Here is a 21,338-nt window from a genome sequence, read left to right as displayed (position 1 = left end):
AGAGAACTTTGCATTTTAGTTGTTTCATACCTGCCTGACTGGGGTCTGCATAGCTTACTTTCAACGTCCTGTCTACTCCTTCAGCAAATACTTAAGGAGTGCCTGGTGGGCCCCCGGCCCCGGGGCCAGGTACTGGGGTTGGGCGTTGAAGAAGGCAGTCGTGTGCTCCCGTGGAGAGTCCTGTTGGGAAGATAGACATTAAACAAATAACCGCTCAAGAAACTGCTTGATTACAGTCGGGGACAGGAGACACAGAGAGAATTAAAAAGTGCTGTGAGGAGGAAGATGTGGTTCACTGACCGCTACCAGGGGGTTGTCAGAGAAGGTTTCCCTGAGGAAGTGTCATTTCAGCTGGAACCCAAAGACTTGAGCAGGGCTGACCTGGGTGTGGGGTGGGAGCAGCGGTGAGAGGAAACCTTCAGGCAGAGAACGCAGTACGTGCCGGTGTCCAAGGCGGTGCGAGCTGGCCCAGGGCCATGGGAGGAGGGGGAGGCCCGGCGAGGCCGGGGCAGCGCAGCAGCTGGACTGCAGGGCCTCGCAGGCCCCTGAGGACTTGAGACTTGACTTTCTGACCCTGCTGAGCCTTAAGCAGTGATGCAGAAAGCAGGCAGCACTTTCTCTCTACGAGCCAGGAGCCGCTATAAAGCACGGGTGATGTGGCTTCAGAGGCCAGAAGTAGTTGCTCTCAGATGACCTCTAAGGTTATGGGAGTAGGTCCTTGCCTTTGTTGGAAAGATTAACAGCGAGAGATAGTAGTTTAAAAACCAACAAACGAGCATACACTAACCGTGGGCTCCAGCCTGGGAGCATGACTGTAAGATGATCGGAGCTGTTAGATTCCTTGCCCCCAGTACTCCCCTTCGGTTGGGCTCACTTCTAGGTTGTGACATAGGAATACATATATACATTTCTGAAGTGGAAATAGCTGTATTGACAAATACAATTTACCATTCAGGAAAGAACAAAGAACATCAGATACCTCAGTTCTCGGATAGGTCTAGTTGTGTCTGAACTCGGGGCCCGTGAATGACTTCGAGAGTCCTATCAACTGTGGAAAACTGCATGTAAAATTTTGTGCAGACATGTATTTTATTTTTCAGAACGTTCTGAAAGGGATCTGTGACCCAAGAAAGATTTGAAGACACTGATAAATCAAATGACCTTTAGGTTTCAGAGGAAATATTTATGTCATTTCACAAGGCTGAAGTGGGGTAATTGGGTGGAGACATCGGTCATTGGGTTTGAAACAACCTGGAGGTCCGAAAGTGCCTGGGGCTGCTTGTGAGCTGTGTCACAGGGGACTTTATGCAGACCACCTCTTGGAGATGCCGTTAAGTGCCTAGATTGAAGGGGACATTGAGTTAGAGGTCCCAGTGTCCTTTACTTTTCCAATTAAGGACCTTTAAAGGAGCACGCCAACCTACTTGGAGGAAATCAGAAGAGGACACGGTTTCCAGGGCTTCAGAGCTCAATGCCAGAAATCTGAGAATGACGTGACTGTTCCTGCTGCAGCAGAGGTGTGGGAATAGTTGAGACTGAAGCTTCATCCTAAGGAAGCCTTTGGAAGTCCTGAGAAGGAGCCTTCGGACGCGCTGGGAAAAACGGTCAGAAACCGCTGGGAGTCTGACTGTGACTGGGGAGCAGGACGGGGAGGCGGCCTTCTCTGGTCGTCTAGAAGCTCACTTTCCACCTGGAAGTACGACTCACACCTTGGTCTAAGCCTGCGACTTACAGGAGTTTGTGCTTCTAAAGCCTGGTTCTTGGACCAGCAGACCGGCTGATCAGCCGAGCGCTTCAGAAGAACCAGCCAGCTCTCCTTTCTCTAAAGGCCTCTGTAATGTAAATAGGAACAGCGATCTTTCCAAGTTATTACCCTGTTAACAGGTTGACAGATATGTGCAAATTGTGACTCACTGCTCAATTTGGCACTAAATTAATGTCGTTCCGCACCGCGTCTGCTCAAGTGTAAACTAGTCACCACTGCTGTGTTAGTGCTTGTTTGCCTATATTCCAAAGGTAAAAATTAAAGTAATTCCATCCTGCCGCAGAACGGAGCGCGGCATATGGTGCAAGTGGGGGGGGGGGCGCTGTTCCTACCTGTCCTCCGCCCTGCGCTCAGAGCCGGCCGTACACGCCGGAGGGCACATCCGGGAGGAGACCGAGACCACCTCCCATACCGAACCCCCCGTCCCCCGCTCTCCCCAGCGGAAAGGAAATGTCATCTTGCCTCCAGCTTTTTAATTTGCCATTCCAAGCTTTCCTTATTTCTGTCAAGTCACTAGCGGTGGATCTGCGTTTTGAAGGTTGGGTCTATTTGAAAATGAAATGTTTTGATTTTGCTTCTAGGATTCAGACATTGTTTTCGTCAGTTAAAGATGCAGCTGACTTTCTCTCTTTCTCTTTTTGGCAAATACATAGTGTCACCTGTAAAAAGGAAATTTGCATCTCCTTTATGTTAGGCACGGGAATGAAAAACAGTCTCCTTGAAATGCATTTTTACAAGATTAATAAAATCTTCGGATTGAGTTTGCTGAGCTTTATCTGAGATCATTAGTTGGGGAGGGAACAAAAACTCCTGCCTCAGACTCTCTGCTTTCCCATGTCTGCAGCAGATACTTTCCCTAGGAGTTCTTCTCCTGCCACTGCCCTTCCTTTATAAAGAGTCATAAATAAAGGAGTCCAGAAGTGGCAAGGAGCTTTTGTTGTCTGTCCACGGAGAACTCGGACCCCTACGAAGAGCAAGCAAAGTCGGCTAGCTGGCATAGACTCCTGAAAATCTACACACTGAACTTGGTTTCTGGAATCATCTCCTAACCTACCCATTCCCCTAAATTCCTAGCCTACGAAAGAGACAAGTTTTCTAGAAAGTGTTTTGAAACCTTCAAGGTGAAAGATACAAGGGGGAGCAAATTATGACGTTCCCTTTGTGCTGAAGTTCTGCATATTCATTTGCATTCTGCTGTCCAGAGCTATGATGACTATTGATTGAGGATCGGTGCAAAAGACCTTGCCCGTCCCCTTCCTATTAACATACACTTAGCAATGACCTCCATTCACGCAGGACGTGGATTTTTGCTCCCTGCTGGGGCTGAAGTAATGGTGTAAACCACACACATAGAGTTAGCAAAGAAGTATGTTAATGCAGAAATGTTTCCAGTGACCTGGTGTAAACTTTTGACAGGAAGTTTGCCATGTGTCTTCCACCACTTCAAGAAACAGGCGGTAATGAAAAAAAATGAGTGAATTTCCTCCTTTCTTCATCTTTTCACCTCCTTTATAGCATTTAAGCTTAGAGCCAAGGTTGTGTGTCGTGAAGCTGTAAATCTGGAAGCGACCGTGGGAGCTGCCGCGTGATGTCTTAGTCAGTCTGGTTCTTAGCCACCCAGGAAAGATTGTTTTCTAAACCATTTTCAAAATCAATAGAATGACGTCTTACCTTTAAGAAATGCCTCTTGTTCTTTCTGAGCTAGGTCGCTTTTTGATGCCATGTCCTCCTCTTAGGGTCCGTCTAGAGATGGAAGGTAGCTGTTTGGTACCCGGTTTGTAAACGCCATTTGCATACTTGAAGAATCTCCAGGTGTCCCCGAAGCTCCCTTCTCCCCAGGAGCCAGCAGCCTTCTGCTCACCTCCTCCTCTTCTCACCTGTCTCTGCTCCAGTCTTACCATTGTCATCACTTAACCGCTGGGCCTTCTGAAGTTTTTCCTCTTCCTTTTTCAGGTCCTTTTTCAAGTTTAAAACTGGTATACCATTCTCTAAGGAAAACCGGATAGGTTAATCACAGGATTACTCCATGCCTTCCATGGCTCATACACTGATGATCACTTTTTAGCGAATGGTGTTACGTTGTCTGCTACCTGCCATGAGCCCCAGGTTTAAAACTAAAATCTTTTCATGTTGTGAGTGGAGAGCTGCCCTCCCTCTTCTCCCAAGAGAACATAGCTTTTCTATGTCCCTGATCTAATGGACATGTAATTTAATTTGTCATATCCAATGGATACGAAATCCAATGTAAAATCCTTAACAGATAGATCCGCGTCTCAGCTATTATATTATACGTCCCCTTTGGGTCCCTGTGATTGGATGGTGAGCACAAATGCTGCTATGATTTTATTCTCGGAGGATCTGAGCCAGACCCAGCTCTGTTGATGCCGTGGGATGGCGTTTTCTGAATGAGCTTCCACTGGTGGTGGGGAGGGGCAGGGATTTGTCCCGACTGAGAGGGGACGTTTTTGCAGCATATGCCCATGATATACCAATAGAAGTATTTATAATTTTTGAGTCCTCGGTATCACCAGGCATCATGCTAAGTGCTTAGTGTCAGTTATCTCCATAATGATTAACACTTTTAAGACATACAGGTTCTTTGGGCCAGAAGAACAAAGGACTGCCTTTCAGAGGAATGTTTCCAAGGAAAAATGGAGCTGATAGATTGTCTGATGTGTTTGTCTGCAGTGAGAGGAATTTTAGAGCCAGGTAGAGAGTTTAAGGGATAAAACTGTAATAGGTACGCAGAAGACTAATCAAATGAAAATCCAGTTAAACAAAAAACTGCACAAGTAAATGAATGTACTTATGAGCCACTATGTGGCTCGGCTGTTAAAAAATATACGCAGAGATTTCAGGATGTAAACAACAAATACTGATTTAAGCAAAAATTGTGATATAATCTGAATTTATTAGACTCAAACCAGGAAAACAGGACTAACTTCAGGTATTTAAAACAAAAGGAATTCAATCCAGAGAATTGATTTTTCAGGTGATTGAGATGAGAAGCCAAGCAGGGAACAGTGAAGCCAGCACAGGTGAGTGAAACAAGAAGCTGCTTCCATCCCTGGACCAGGACAGAGGGAGGGGCCCTGCGATTGGAGCCCAGTGGCCAGAAAGGAGGCAGAGCTAAATTCTGATCTATGGAAGAAAGCCATGAGGTCATACCTTGAAATGAAAAACCAAGAACTAGCATTAAAAGCATATCACGTGGAACGACGAAGGCAAATACCAAAAGAAATCGCTAAAAAATGGGCAGTTCTGGAAGGCAGGAGGAAGAGCTGGGGACTAGTATTTCTCCTAAAAAGCCTCGTAAATCGCATTTGCCTTCTTAAGAATGTATTTCATTGACGAAAAATTAAGTTGAAAAGAGAAGTCTTGCGTGCGCTGTAGATTTGTACTTCAGCGACCAGGGTTCCAGTTCAGACACGTGTGTTTCTTTTCCCACCCAGATACGTTGATGACGTGATCAGCCGCATTGACAGGATGTTTCCTGAAATGTCCATCCACTTATCCAGACCCAATGGAACATCGGCCATGCTTCTGGTGAGTGCTTCCTGACCTATTTGTAGGGACATGTGAGAGAAAATTGGCCTCAAGGTTAAATCTGTTTCTGTGTTGTCAGATCTCTAGAATGGAAATTAAATCCCAGCTTGGTGGTGAATAGCATATTTCTTTTTACTGGCATTGTGTAGGTTAAGCATTCTGCATGCTGAACCCTTGCTTTTGAATGAAATTACAGAGCCATCTGAGAGTTACCCAGACAGGAGAGACAGCGTGAGACCTTTTCACCTGTAAGTCAGTTCATGGTTTGGGTGAATCTGTTCTACGTTGTTACCCAAAGACAGCAGGAATGCTCGGCTATTGGATCCTGCTCACGAAAACAGCCTCTTAAAACAGAAACAGGTTCTGTGGAAAATCATTTTTTTTAATCTGTTACGTATTTGAAGAAAGTGTTCTGAGACCTTGTCACTGACAGCTTCTGATTTTGTTGTTTCTGTTTGGGGTTTGCTTTAAGCAGGTTGACATGGTGAGCCTCACCGTTAATGTTTATATTTGCACAAATTCACCAAAGACAGGTGTGTTTGGGAAAGAAAGTGGAATAGAAATGTCAGATTATGTTAGTAGTTAGAAAGGCGTAGAAACTTCAGCGATGAGTCGCGTTTCTAAACACTGTGAACTAATACACGCTGGAAGGCCACTTCCCTGGGCACAGGTTTTGAGGAGCCACCACCTTTACAGAAAGCAGAATAAGTCGAATCAGAGCAGTGATTTTTGATGCATATCAGGAAGGTGAGCTTCAGGGCTGGTGTCTTTTACGTCTCTCCAGCCCTGCTGCTCCGGGGCCCGGTGTGAAGTCCGCATAGTTTAGCATTTTACTTTCATAAACTCTTACAAATAGCCAGTCACCCAGGATGAGTTACTGTTCACTCAGTCCGTTCACCCAAAGACAACAGGCTTATTGTGTGTGCACGTGTGTGTGTGTTTTCTCTTAGGGGAGGAGAAGATGTGGGATTATTAAATGGGTGGTATTTCGTGTGGGAGAAAAAATTAGTGAGGTTCAGCCGGGTCACAAGCTACTTTAAAATTCTTTCAGTTGAAAAAAACACAGGGACTGAGATAACAGTGCTCTCTTAATGGAAGAATAAAACAGTTCGGATCTGTCTGTAAAACACACGATAGTTTCAGCTTCGTTAAACGTACAAATTGTCGAACTTTCAGGTCCTCAGGACCCAGCGGCTGAAACATAAATCCTGCTTTGGGAATACTTGACAGGGACCAAGGAGTTAATGAAGACAGAAACGAAAGCATCCTCAGTGAGATAGCTTTGTTCAAATTATCTCTGGGTCCTTGAGCTTCCGTTTCGTGATAAAGGTAGGACTTTGGCATTGACAGGAACGAGCGCAGAGAACGGGGGTTGTGGATAAACGGGTCTGAGACATTCGAGTCACTGCCACCTGAGAAAGCTGGCTTTTTTTCACAATGACCTGCCAGCCTCATCTGCTTTCTCGCGGAGCTTCTGTTTAATAGACTGATGGGAGAGTTTAGGGACTCGACTCAAGAGTGGAATCCTGTTTTATATGTGCTGGTTTTACTGCCACGAGTGGCTGATGCAGAGCACTCTGCGTCTGGCCGGCTGGCTGTTATCTTTCTTGGGTGACATGGGAAGTCACATAACAGGGTGCTTGTTTATAGGAAAAGCAGTGTGTGATCTGACTCAGATTCAAATTGCCGGGTGGATAACCATCCTTTTAACATAATCGCTGTCTTTGGCTTCTTCACTTTTAAAAAGGTGGTGTTTTATTAAATTACAGATCTCTAGGCCATTTGCTGCAGCCACATACTTCTTCTCCGAGGTCGAAGGGAATCCTCACCTGGGAGGAGAGCAGGACCGGCAGCTGCCACCTCCCCTGACCCTTGCTGGTCACCTGTTCCCTCTCACAGGTGGAGAAGGCTGGGGCTGTGCTGTGGGCAGTCGAACCCCGCCGCACGAGCTTCAGGCAGGGGTCAGAAGTTGTTTTCTGGAGATTTGTCGGGAGTGAATCATGCTAATCTGGAAGGCAGTGGACTCTGAATGCTCTGGGAATCGAGTGAGACTGACGGGGCGGGACCAGCTGCTGAAGCAGGACACATTTGAGCAGTCTCTGCTGACATCTCCCTTTACCTGCGTTGGCCGAGGCCTGCAGCGTGCCTGTGTGCTTTTTAATAAAACTGCATTTCCTCCTGAGTCGGCCAGGCTCCCTTGAGTGCAGGCAACAGAAACCTGCTCTGCTCAACTTGAGCAGGAAGAGGGTGGGTTTGGGTCTTCGTTTTGCCTTTTAATGATGCTGGATGCTCACAGACACAGCGAGCTGACCTGCCAGGAGGGACCAAAACCAGAGTCGCCCCAGGGGTGCCGGCTCAGGACAGCCGTCCCTTTGGGACTCTGTGGCCCAGGTGACCTGGCATCAGCTGCCTCTCGTCCTGTGCCGGTGCTCACCCCTCCCGGGAGAAACGCTCACGCCGCCCGACCCACCCCCGTTCCTTCCCTGGCGTGGGGACACGTCCTCCCTTGGCAGCTGCACAGGACTGTGGAGTGGGGGGGTCAGTCCCCAGAGGAAGAGAGATAGGGCTGAGAAAGCAGCCTCCCTCCAGACACGCATCCCCAGTAGCGAGCTCGTGGCTTACCTGGCGCTCGTCTCTTACACCCTCTGGGTGGCCCTCGAGGTAGCCTCCCCAGTTTCCATTTACAAGTGAGGAAACCAAGGCAGCTGTCTCTCCAGGCTCATGCAGCCCGGACACGGCTTCCCGCCTCCAGGCTGCTTCCTCCTCCCATCTCTGTTGTCATTCATGATGAGGGGGAGTAAGATTTAGACTACCAGGCACCAGGAGGGTCGTTTTTTTCCTTAATTTTTTCAAATTGTGTAATATGATACATACAAAGGAATATATGTAACGTGTTTGTCCATTATAAAGTGTAGTGACCAGCCCGTGACTCACCACTCAATCAGAGAAGCAGAACACAACCAACATGTGCTTCTCCCCAGACCCTGCCTCTCCCCCCAGAATCACCACCGTCCTGCCAAGCTTCCCCTTCTCTTCCTTTCTTAAGTACCGTTTACAACGTGGGCATGTATCCCTAGATAAGGTATCACTGAGCTTTGTTGAAGTTTGAACTTTATAAAACTGTCGTGCTGTGTGACTGGTTCTGAGACGTGTCGCGTTGGTGGTTGTCGCTGGTGATTTGGCTGTCTCGGGTGTTAGGTCCCAGTCCACTCTGCAGCTGAGCACGCTTTATTCCTCCTCCGGTCAGTGCATGTTTGAGTCGTTTCCGGTTTTGCTTTTTAAATAGTGGTGGTGTGAGCGTGCTTGCACTTACAGCAGGGTATCTTTTTAAGCTTTAGCCCAAGCCACAGAGCCAGTGCAGGCTGGAGGAAGGCGAGTGTTGGGAGCAGTGGGGCACAGTTTTTCCAGAAGAGTCACTTAAGTTGTGAGATACAGTGGCCACACCGGTGTACAGATGGGCCCAGAAATGGCTCTGGCTAAATGGCCTGGCCTCCGCGGTCAGCATGTCCCTCTGACTTTGTTGTCGCTATGGATCTCCTCTGATTTTGGTGTTTGAGCACAGAGAGGTTTTCGGATTATTTGTGCACATGCATGGGAAAAAATGGCATATACTCGAGTATTCCATGAACAAAGGGTAGTTTTGCTGGTCCCGTTTTGGTTTCCTCCTTCACCAAGCAATCACTGCCAAGAAGCAGCGAGGTGCCTTGGATGCACCGTAACGGGGAGCCCCCAGCCTGTCATCAGCTGTTTCTACACGATGTGGAAGAAAGGAAAACATGAGGACTGTATATAGAATTGGCACTTTTTAAAGTGATCTGGGGGTCAGTTTAGCCATCTAAAGCTAAGCCTGCCTTTTCTCGTTGGCCTGGAGGCCTCGGAACCTTTGGGAGCAGTCACCTTCCAGCCAGAGCCCCGTGCTTGACCTGGAGGTACAGGCGCGAATCCACTTCCTGCTCATCTACCCACAGGGAGGGCAGGTGTAGGAGTTGGAGCCGGGGGAGGGAAGGGAGGGCAGATGGGACTGAGTTAGTATTTGCTGAGTGAATACACAAATGACAGAAGCATCCTTCTCTAGCGGATGTATTGGTTTCCCCACGCCCTCATGGCTGCTACTCAGGGAGGGGAAGGAGCAGGCATTGATACTAACCTGGTTCCAGAACTCCCAGGACAGCTGTGGCCTCGACCTTCTGGCGTCTCCATGAACCTTAGGTAATGGAACAGAGCCTGTACCGGCCAAGTCCTAGCCAGCGTGAAACCCGACCCCTCGGCCTCCTGCACAGCCTTTAACCACACTGCGGCCAGCTCCCTCACTCTGCTGGGGGGCTGCTTTGGTGCTGTGTAAGTTAATAACTCGTGACAGAATAAATCCTGTTTCGTTCTTTGAGGAGATGAGCTCAGTCATCCCAAAATAAACCTAGCTATGTTGATATTTAGTTTCAGTTAATCTGCCGCCTAACATCCCATTATTAATTTTCTTCCAACAGTCAAAATATTGTAAGAGCTTAACTGAGTCAGACTAGAACAAGCAGCTGGCTTCTTTCGGCATTTAAAATATTAATCCGCAATTTTTGACTGATCCACTAGGTATAAAAATGTAAGAAAAGAAGAAAAAGATGAAGCTGCATCCATGGCATTTGAAACATATCTTAATATTTTATAAAGTAATCTTTCTTCATATGTTACACGATTTACAACAGATAAAACTCATTTGTCAATCTCTCTAATATAGTTTTAACTAACCTTCAATTTCTCTAGCATCTTGGTGCCTTATTTTTGAATGACACATCTGTTTTAAACCGTTTAGACGCATTATCTCATACTACTGTATCCCAGGCTCTCTGAGACAGGGAAGACGGGAGCAGTTAAACTGCTTAACTAACCTGGGCCTTGATTGCCCTGCTGGGTTCAGTAGTTCCAAAACCTTAGTAGGCCTAGGACTCACCAGTGTAGTTTGTGGAAAAGGCACGTTCCTGGCAGGCAGCACAGAAATTCAGATCCAGCAGCTCTGGGGTGGAGCCCAAAAGCCACCTTTCCGAGCTTCGGGTCACCTGTGCAGCGCTTTTAAGCCATCGTGCTTTTGGAGTTCCAGCGAAGGGGTCTTTGTGGTAAATCCTAGGAGGAGCGTCAGACTCTCGCGAGCTAGGTTGCTGAAGCATCCCTGTGCTTGTTCCGGAAACACTCTGGGCACCGGGAGAGGAAGGGTGGTGCTGGGTGCTGTCCAGCACTGACCAGAGCCCCTGCACGCGCGGAGCCTGCCTTCAGTTCAGAATGGTCACCGGACAGGAGGCCCCTGAGTTGTGGTCTGAGATGATGGTAGAGGGTGACAGGGCTGGAGCGGGGAGGAAGCGGGACAGGCTGGAGAGAGACCGAGGGCCCTGTGCGGGTGGAGCTGGGTGTGGAGAGGCCCTCTGAGAGAAGAGACTGCAGGAGGGGAGGCAGCGCGGGTGAAAGGCCCCAGCAGGGGGCAGCGGTGTGTTCAGGTGAAACCGGGGGTGGTGAGGGGGTGGCGGCTGGAGCATGGGGAGCGAGGGGAAGAGAGGGAGGAGGTGAGACTTCCGGGCCGGCAGGGACCAGACTCTGGGCCTTTCAGACTTGTGGGGGGTAGTGCTGGGAATTTTATATTTTAAATTTTAACTTAAGGTAAAATTGATCAGAGTCCTTGATCGAGGATCACACTGTCGTCACTGATCCCGGCGTGGCCCTTGCATAGTTAGTTATAATGCCCAGCCCCAGAGCTGGGACGTGTCTAAAACCTGGCGGGGAGTGTCCGCCTCCGACCCCGGCCCCGGCCCTGCTGGGGACTCTTGTCCCTCCCTTTGGTGGTCACTCTCTTTCCTTTTTTGAGGGAGGATTTAACACAACTATATGTGTTCCTGAATATATATGTATAGTGTATTCTTTAATTTTGCCTGTTTAACTTAATCATCTTTAAAGGGTATCACATTTTGTCTTCAGGGACTTCATTTTTTCACTCGACATTCTTTTTTTTTTTTAACTAAATGTCATTCAGATTGTTGGTTTAGCTATAGCTTATTCATTTTGCCGATACAAAGTATTCCATTATATGAATATATCCTAATTTGGTTATCCATCTTTCTGTCAGTGGTCATTGATTTGTGTCTAGTTTTTTGTTTGTGTATTATGAACAGTGTGCTTTGAACATTCTTGTTCGTGTTCCTTGGGCCCCATGGGCTAAACTTTTCCTTGGAGCTACTCCTAGGAGAACAGTACTTGGTTTAGGGCAGTGGCTCTCAGTGGGGATGATTTTTGCCTCCCAGTGGACATTTGGTAGTGTCTAGAAGTGTTTTTAATTGTGGGGGGAGGGGTACTACCGACCTCTAGTGAGTAGAGACCAGAGATGCTGCTGACAGACGTCTTACAGTGAGCAGGACAGTCCTCACGTCGAAGACTTATCCAGCCCCCAGTTAAGGTGCCGAAGTTGTGCCCCCTGGTTTAGGGCACACAGATAGTCAGCTTCCCATGAAAATGCCAAAATGTTTCCTGAACAGGTGCCCTCATTTACACCCCACCACCAATTCTGCAGTAGTAAAATCAATTTTTCCCAACATACAGAGACTTAGATAATAATTTTAGTTGTCCTTCAGAAGTTTCTTAAGACCATCCAGGACTGAAATTCTGTGATGCTCCAGCACTCACTTTAGGCATCTGTACCCATATTTTAACACAGCACACCCATTTTTTTGTCACAGCACAGAGTATTACTGAAACTCTTTGTTATTTTGGGTGGGTTTTTTTTTTGGTAAAAGCCATTTTATAAGGGAAGTCAGTTTTTATAGTTCTGCTTCACTTTTGACAGGTCAAAAATTGGTTTATCAAACCTGGTTCCAAAAGACATTTGTTTCCAAAAATCAGATCCTTCCTTTGTAACAGCAGTTCTCAGATTATGGGTTGGCAACAAGGGTTGCAGAGGCCCTTTCAGGGAGGCCACAAAGTCAGCACTGTTTTTATGGCAATACTAGGACCCCACTTTCCTTTGTCACTCTCGTTCGTTCACAGGTTCACGGTGGAGTGTCCCAGAGACTACCTCCTGTGACATGACATCATCTTGCTGACACCTGTTGGCTCCTGTAGTCTTGCGTTTTAAATGTTTCTGTTTTATTTCTAGTACAGTAGATATCAACAGCTATATCCCACAGGAACAAAAGCTCCTTGAGGGCCTCAATAACTTTCAAGAATGGAGAGAGGTCCTGAGACCAAAATGTTTGAGAACTGCTGCTTAAGCAGATTATTCAATAACAGTGTAGCAAACTAAGTTTCAAGAAATGGTTCTAGAATTGTTTGTTGCAATGACAGTGGTATGAATGGAGCTTTATTAGTGATTAAATATTCTGAAGTTTAAAAAAAGTAAAAGTCAAAGGAATGTGGGACATTCCACAGGACAACTCAGTTTCTTCAGCAAAGTCAATCATGTGGGCAAAGTGGGAAGGGTGGAATGCTTAAAAGGCTTAACAGCAGTATGTGAAGTGTGGCCCTTGTCTGAATCCTGATTCAAAACAAACCAACTGCAAAAGAGTATTTTTTTAAGCAATCCGAAGGAGCTGCATGTGGGCTCAATTTCAAATGGTGCCAAGGAATTGTTGGTGATCTTGTTAGATCTAATAATGTCCTCATGGTTATGAAACAAAAGATCTGTTGTTTGAAGGTAGGTCCATAGAGCTGAAATGACATGATATATGATGTGTGCTTTAAAATACTTCACCAACAAAAAGCAGGGGATAAACAAAGGATATGTGGCAGAACCTTGAAAATTTTAAACCTGGGTGGTTATTAAGCAATATCTCTTCATTTATGTTTGAGAATGTTCACAGTAAGAAATGTTGTGGATGGCTGTCTCAGTTCAAGTCTCTCCATATATCTTCCAAACAATACAGAAAAACAAGAACAAATAAACACCATAAACACAACAAAGAAACCAAAAACACCCACGCTCCAAACTACGTGTGAGTTAAAAAACAAACAGGTCCTTGCTGTCACCTGTGCTAACCTTTGCTGACGAAAAAGCGCATCGTACAGAAGAGTGCACGCTGTATAATTGCATTCTGTGAGGTTTTAGAACAGCCAGAGCTAAGGTGGAGAAAAATCGGACGGTGCTCGCCAGCCGGGACGGCAGAGCACCCTCGGCTTGGGAAGGGCACAAGGAGGCGTCTCATGGTGGTGGGATGGGAGTGTTGTGCATTTTGATAGAGGTGTGGTGGTATGGCCTTATGCAGTTGCCAAAATTCAGAGAATGGTGCATTCTAAAAATTTATGCATTCTATTGGAGGCAAATTTTAACCTCAAAAAAATTTGTTTTACCAAATGTCAGACTCCGCTTATCATGTGCTTGCCTTGGTGTTTAGGGGTGAAGAATACTGATGTCTGCAACTTTCAGATTCTTCCAAAAAGTAAGATGTATGAGAAGATAGATAGATTAATATGTAAGTGATAAAACAATAGAACACAGTGACAGCAGTCATAGACTCCAGCTCCGTGGAATATGGGTGTTCACCCTACAACTCTTTCAACTTTTTACATGTTTTGAAATTTTTATAATAAACTGTTGAAGGAATGAACACTTTAACTAAAGACATCCCACCCCCACCCCCCCAACCAAGGAAACAAACACCACAAAGCGGAAGAAAACTGTTCAAGACAGACGGCACTCCAGACTGGTTTGAATACCCTCAAGCATTTGAAGAGATGAGAAAACAAACCCTGAAATCAGAGATTCAGAAATTAAAAACAGAAGTAAGCGGGAAAGATGACAAAATGCAAAGGATTTACCGTACCCAGGAAAATGATAAAATTATCTCAGAAATTAAGACTAAATTTCAAGATGCTCAAGGAGAAATAGATTCAAATGAAGTTCAATAAAGGGCATTGAAGAAAGACTGGGATACAACCAGGAGAGTGAAAATAAGATAAAGAAAGAAGTAGAAGGGGTCAGAGAGAAAGTGGTTGAAGGGAAACACAAAGAAGAAACAACACGTACATAATTGGAGTCCATGAAGAAGGAAAACAAAACGATGGAACAGGAGGAACTAATACGGAAAACTGTAGTCTAAGAAAAATCCCTAGAAGTTAAAGGTCTGAGTCTGCACCTTTAAAGGGCTCCCTGGTACTGGGGAAAACTGACCGCCTACAGTCTAGTCTAAGGTGCATTCTAGTGATGCTGTCAGACTTCAGAGATAAAGAAGAAATCCTCAAGGCTTCCAAGCAAAAACTCAAATAACTTACATGGCAAAAGAATTAGACTGGCACCAGATGTCTCAAAAACAATATATAAAGCAAGGCAACGATGCAGCAGCATTTTCAAAGAAAGTGTGAATCAAAGATAAATATGTCTTTCAAGTATCAGAGAAAAACCATTTTTAATACAAGAATTCTGTACTCAGTAGCCCACCTTGAGGAATCTACTGGAGGGTAAGATTGACACAGAAAGAGATGAGTGGGGAAACTTCAGCCCAAGGGCTGATAGTGAGCATTAATTGCTGACATAAGACTAAAACAAAGGTGGTAATAAGAGTCAGGTAATAATGTATAAATGTTATGTGCTCTTAACACAGTAGAAATAATGTAAACAAAAATGAGAGAAGGGATAGGAAAAGATGAAAGTAGAATGAGCCCATTGATTTTTACATATGTAATAGATAAAATTTAAAGATACCATTAAAAATTGACAAATGAAATTCTCAGATGGTATCTAAGAAAGTGGGAGTCTAAGGGCATTAAAATGTATAGATGCAAAGGTAGGCATGAGAACAAAAATATCAACCTTCCTAAATACCATCAATCAATAAGTAACCAGGTGGGCAGGCAAAGCAAACGTCACTTAGAGAAGGAAGCACTGGACATGTGACACACATAGTAACTATGCAGTTCTGTGACCAAGTTGAGACCACATGTATTGATCATATCAATAAATGTGAAGGAATAGAATGTACTCATTAAAAGAGTTCACACTGGTTGGTATTAAAGTTCATATAGAAAAGAAGCATGCAAGAATGAATAGAAGACTGAAATAAGAAAAGCTACCAGGGCACGTTGTCCTGCTGGGCATGAAAAGCCTCTATAATTAAAACTGTGTGGTGTTGGCTCGTGGATAGGTAAACAGGCTAGTAGGATAAAATAGACCAGAAATAGACTCAATTACATTTGAAAGTTTAGCATGCGATAAAGGTGGCATCTGACATCAACAGGGCCTCCATCATAAAAAGGGAAAAAAACTGAGGTGGCAAAAAAAAACCCAGCAAAGTCAGAAGACAGCTGACAAGCTGGGAGAAAATATTTACATGTATCACAGATACAGGCCTGAGATACCTAAGGTCATGTTTTAACTCTTAAGTGGGGAAGACCAAAGATGGGATAGAAAAGGAGGGAAAGGAACAGACAGTTCACCCCACCCAAAGATATAAATGGTGCTCAACCATATGAAGAAATGTTCAACCATACCCATAATTAGAGACATGCAAATTAAACCTGCGCCCGAGGTACCATTTCTCACCTACCAGACTTGCAGAAATTAACGAGTACAACAACGCATTCTGTTGGTGAGCCTGTAAGGAAAGACACTATCACACACTGCTAGTGGGAATGCACGTTGGTACAAGTGTTTCAGAGGGACTGTGGCAATGTCTGGTAAACCTATGTATGCATTTACCCTTTGACCTGGCATGCCACTTCTAGGAATTTACCCCGGAGACACACCTCCAACAATATGAAAATACATATGCACAGGGTTATTAACTGCAGCTTGTTTGTGATTGCAAAATACTAGAATTAACCTCAATGCCTGTGCAGAGGAGAGTGATTGAATGAAACGGCCACGCCATTTCTTTTTTCGTCTTTAAAAAAGAATGAGAAAGACCTCTGTGACTCACCGGAAGTGATTTCTAGGGTATATTGAAAAAAACAAGTGCAAGAGTATCCTTAATATGCTTCCTCTTTTGTAAGGAAGAAGGGGATAAAAAAAAATATCTGTTATTGCTCATTTGCAGAAGAAACAAAGGAAAGATGATAAAGCTGAAAGAAAGAAGCTGGTCAGAGGGAGGTGGGTGGGAACAGGGCAAGACAGATGTGTGTAGTGAGGGGGACATGTCTCTGAGAATACCTTTGTGTATAGTTTTGACTTTAGAACCATAGTAATGTTTCACACATGCAAAAAAAAAACAAGTAAAATTGAATAGAGTGGGTTTTTTAATAAAGGAGTGCTAATAGGAATAAATAAACCTAACCATATTTCAAATGAATAATGTGACTACACTTTGGGGAAGGGATGGAGAGCTAACCCTCGTATCCTTTGATCACAGCATTTTGACTCTAAATCCTTGAGCTAAGGATTGTCAAGTCTGTGAATGAATATTTAAACTCTGCGTAGTTTGCCAGTTTTTCATAGGGGGTGTGGGCTAACAATTCTAAAGCTACTTTATGTGTATTCTAGGATTGAGCAAATAAGGAAATACATTGTGAATAATGGGAACCAGGTTTCTCCCTTTTAGAGCGGGACATTACAAAAAAGGGAGAATGCCAGAATAAATTCTTGATGTTGGTGAAACTGGAAGTATCAATATGAACTGATTGTTTTTGACATGGATGTGCATGTAAGTGTGTGTACACATACACGTGTGCACATATGTCCTAACTGTCTACTGAGAAGGTCTGCAAGCTGTGAGACTCCAGGGCTCTGTTCTCCCCATCTTAGTTTCTCAACATCGTTCTCACTAATGAGAACTGGGCTCCTTGAAGAAAAGACTGATTACAGAGCGGGGGTCGTACAAGGTATACCTGGAACATCTTGTGCTGCAGCAGGGGGAGTGCTCACAGAGTGATGGGGCTGTGTCACATGGACACTGAAGCCCATTTGAAGAAGCTCCTGTTGGCCAAGCCTGGGACCATTGAGCCCCCAAATAAATAGTGATAGTAATGGATTATAACCCACAGAAACAGTTATAATCTGTGTGTCCATACTGACTTAAATAAATGAATGAAGACAGACAGAAAGAAAGAAATGGGAGGTATCAGGGTAACTTAAAAATAGCTATGGGAAAGCCATTCCACACAGTACAATATGAACTAATAAATGCAGAAAGAATTAGAAACTTTGGCAGCCACCATAGTAATAACTGTTTTACATAAGAATCAGGAATCACTAGTGAGTGATAAAATGAACGGGTAAAAGTTAATAACAGACAGTATGAGTGTTGGTGTGCACACCTGTGTGTGTGTGTGTGTGGATGGCAGATGTGTGCACACATCTAGTGCAGTGTAACACTAACATAGGGCCTCTAGGTGAAGGCTATACAGGAATTCTTTGTACTATTGGTGCATCTTTTCTGCAAGTCTGAAATTGTTCAGAATTATTTCGAAATAAGAGGTTAACATTTTTAAGCATGCATGTTTAGATTTTTACATCAGGTGAAATTATGTCTATGGTCCTTTTCTTTCCTCTCCTTCCTTCCTTCCTTCCTTCCTTCCTTCCTCCCTCCCTCCCTCCCTCCTTTACAAATACCACTTACTAGGAATATGTTTTTCTTTTGTTTCTTTTGCTATTAGCTGAACACAGTTGTTCCCAGAGATAGTGGTGCCCTTACATCTGTTATATGAATGTGTTCAGGACACAATGGTAGCTCATGGTGTCCCCAGATTCCCTAAAAATATTTAGTCTGAATTAGTGATAGCTTTGTTAGTTACCATAGACCCCCCTCCTTTCCCCTGGCAAATGCTAATATGCCAGTAATTACCAGGTTCTATCATTTCTTTTCTTAAAAATTTTTTATTTTAATTTGGGGGGTAATTAGATTTTTTAAATGTATTTATTTTAGTGGAGGTACTGGGGATTGAACCCAGGACCTTGTGCGTGCTAGACACTCGCTCTGTCCCTGAGCTACACCCTCCCCGCCAGGTTCTGTCATTTCTGATGATACCCTTAAAGCTCATAATTCAGACCCCTAGTTCCCTTCAACACATCTCAGTTGCATTTATCCCCCCAGATTTGGGAAGTCCATCCTGCCAAGTCTACCAGGTTTATTTCGTGAGCCTAGCATCTACAGTAGTGGACTTAAACGTTGGAGAAAGTGGTTCCAACTCCAAAGGAGTTTTATTGGATTTTAGTTTTTAAATACTATGAACACATTTATGAGTATCTGGTGGAAACAGGTGGCACTTTTGCCTTTTTGAGGCAGGGTGAACAGTGTTTTCAAAATTCAGAAAAAGGGGTTTAGTGAATGCACAGTTACCTTAAAAAGTAGTAAAACCGCAACTGCCTTGACGGGGTTGGTTGGTTTGTTTGTTTGCTTGTTTGTTTTGGTTGAATTCAGCTGTGTTCAGTGGTAAAGTGTTGGGTCTATTTTCAGGGTACCTGGCTTCCAGGCTGCTTCTTACACCCGCCTCAGTTCGGCAGCTCTGTGTTCCAACACTTACCTTCATTCTTGTAGCAAATGTTTGTTAATCAAATACGATGTGAAAGATGACCCCAAATTGAAATCTCTAGCAGGAGCCACCCCCGTACCCACAAAATGCCACCTCCACACGCTTCCTGATGCACTGTCCAAAGGGCAGGTCTCACCGTGAGCGCCTCCTCCCCTACTGCTTGCAGGATAGAGCCATCCTCCTCAGGGAAGCTTATGTGATCTTTCTAACTTGACCTCAGTTTACCTTTCCAACCTCTTTTCCCCCCACCTGCCTCTACCCTACCACGTATCCTCTAATGTTTCTCAGTGGAGGCACTGGCGGCGTTTTGGATGGGATGGTTCCTCTTTGGATGGAATCGGTGATGTCTTGGAGAAGGATTAGCACCCCTGGCCCCAGACTTGCTAAGTGCCAGCTTACTGTGTGACAGGAGAAGGTACCTCCTCCTTTCCAGAGGCTCCCTAGGAACCACGGGATTCCCCAAACACTGCACGCCCGTTTGCTTCTGTGCTTGGTGCCTGCTTCGCCCTCTGACTGTGGCACCCTTGTCCCGCTCCTGCCCCTTCTGGCAAAACTGCTGTGCCTTCCTTGAGATTGAGGTCTAGTGTTACCTTCCAGGAAGCCCACTCGTACTTCTTCGGCTGAGATAGTTCCTTCCTTTGGGCTCCTGGAGTCCTGTATTAGAGGGGTATGCCGTGTACAGAGGTGTCTTGGTTTGATCTGAAATGGATCGCTTTGCTTTAAAATGCATTTGACAGCACCCACAGTATCACACGCCACTGAGCACAGAGCGTCTGAGGAGAGCCTGGCAACCATGGGGCCCGGGAACATCTATTGTGATCGGCCTCGTTGTGCAGCATTGCGTAGCCCTTGGTACCAGCCACAGGGAACTCTACAAAGAAGAAGGGTTCTCTGGGGGCCTCATCATTTCCATAGGACAAAGAGACCTTGTAAATTGTTGTTGTAGGTCTCGTTATTAGAAGAACAATGATATTGATCAGTAGAGCCTTTGAATCCCTGGCAGCTTGTCTCAAAGTTCGTATTTGACCAAATGGAGCCATTCCTCTCAGTACCCACTGCAGTCAGTAATGTGGAGCAAAACGATGTTACTCTTCCCGAATCATCGTCTTTGTTTTGAAGAGTTATTAACACAGGAGCCCAAGCTGCTGTTTCCTCGAGACAATCGGCTTGTCCTGCTTCAGATTTATACACAGCAATGGAAGATCATTAGCCTGGATTTACACTGCATAGACCAAGCATGTAAATAATTGAATCCTTCCAGAGCTATGTTAAGTCTTCAACTGATTTTAAAAGCACTTTATCTTGGTATTTTACTTTACTCTCTAATCCCAATCTACAGAGTTGATTTTTCCTGCACTTAATCTTTTCATTGTGTTTGCACACTGAGATAAAACAGTTGCTCGATTCTAATAAAAGTGACGTATGCAATCCATTTCTGTTGGCAATTGAATTAAAAGATGGGTATGAATTTATACTAATATTGTCTGTAGTATTATTAATTATGCAAATTATATTCTATTGAATTTTAATTAAAGTTCACGTAACTAGTTGTGCTGTATGTGGTTGTAGGAGCAGTGGTCGTCATCATTCTCGTCACCATCGCAGTTAATCCAGCTCATAAGCAAACCTGGGGCTGGACCCCTAGGGTTCATGTCCCTGCTCAGCCACTTCCAGCCGTGCGATGTTGAGTGGTCGCTCAGTTTCTCCATGCCCTCATTTCCTCCGGTGGAAAATGGAGCAGATCCGAGCCCTCTCTTGTGGGGTTGCTGTGAATATCATCTGGTTAATACTCGGAGCCGTGCCAGCCGCTGGCGAGCTCAGGAACGTCAGCCGGGGAGGGGGCGGGGGCAGTGGGTTGCCGTGATTTCTACCAGACATTTGTTGAAGATCCTGAAACTGTGTGGGCCTCGCTCATGACTTCATTACTGTGGTGGCTGTTAATCTTAGACATTCTGTATATAAGAAAAATTCCTCTGTTTCTGTTCAAAAATCCTATACAGTAACGTGGGACCTATTTTTTCAACATAGATGAAAATACTCACCTTCTTTTTTTTCCTCACTCTTGAAATGTATTTTTAGTTAAAATGACGTGTTGACTACCTTTAATGCCTGCTTTTAAGGAGACTCCTTGGTGTTCCTGCTTATGTTACAGGCATCCGTTGTTCCTCCGTTTTGTTCAGTCACAGAGGTGTGAGGATGGTCAGGTGGCATTTTGTTGTAGGGGCTTTGTCGGGTTTTTCGTTGAAGTTAACGTTCATAATTTTAGGTACTGTTTATCCAGGATGTCCTCCCCCTTCACTGCTTATTCCTTCTCCATCTTCTTCATAGATTCCCCGTCCTCCTCCCCAAACATTGGCGTGTCCCAGCTCGGTTCTTGGGTCTAGTCCCTTCTCTGTCTGTACTCCCTGGGTGACCTCATCCATCCCAGGATTTTAAATATGTTCTACTTGCTGACGACGGCCAAGTACGCATCCTCGTCCAGGTCTCTCCCCGAACCTCAGCCCCAGGTGCTTGTCGATGTCTCCACACTTGCGTTTGGGAAGTGGTCCCTGTGTCAGGAAGCGACCCTTCCATTCTGCCTGTTGCCCAGATCAAAGTT

The 21,338-nt window shown here is 45.0% G+C and overlaps 1 protein-coding gene across 2 annotated transcripts in view; it reads left to right on the top strand.

The window, feature by feature from the left end:
* Positions 1-21,338, top strand: part of MED27 (mediator complex subunit 27) — a 186,519-nt gene that overhangs the window by 118,430 nt on the left and 46,751 nt on the right. For both annotated transcript variants that reach the window (XM_006216603.2, XM_072960341.1), the window contains one exon: positions 5,218-5,311. In XM_006216603.2, the coding sequence (XP_006216665.1) occupies positions 5,218-5,311 (94 nt within the window). Of the gene's footprint in view, positions 1-5,217; positions 5,312-21,338 lie in introns of those variants that run through there.

The sequence above is a fragment of the Vicugna pacos genome, chromosome 4 (genome assembly GCF_048564905.1).
Source record: "Vicugna pacos chromosome 4, VicPac4, whole genome shotgun sequence".
In the NCBI taxonomy this organism is placed as follows: domain Eukaryota; kingdom Metazoa; phylum Chordata; class Mammalia; order Artiodactyla; family Camelidae; genus Vicugna; species Vicugna pacos.
The sequence above is the reverse complement of the archived record's forward strand: the minus strand, read 5'-3'. Positions and strand labels throughout refer to the sequence as shown.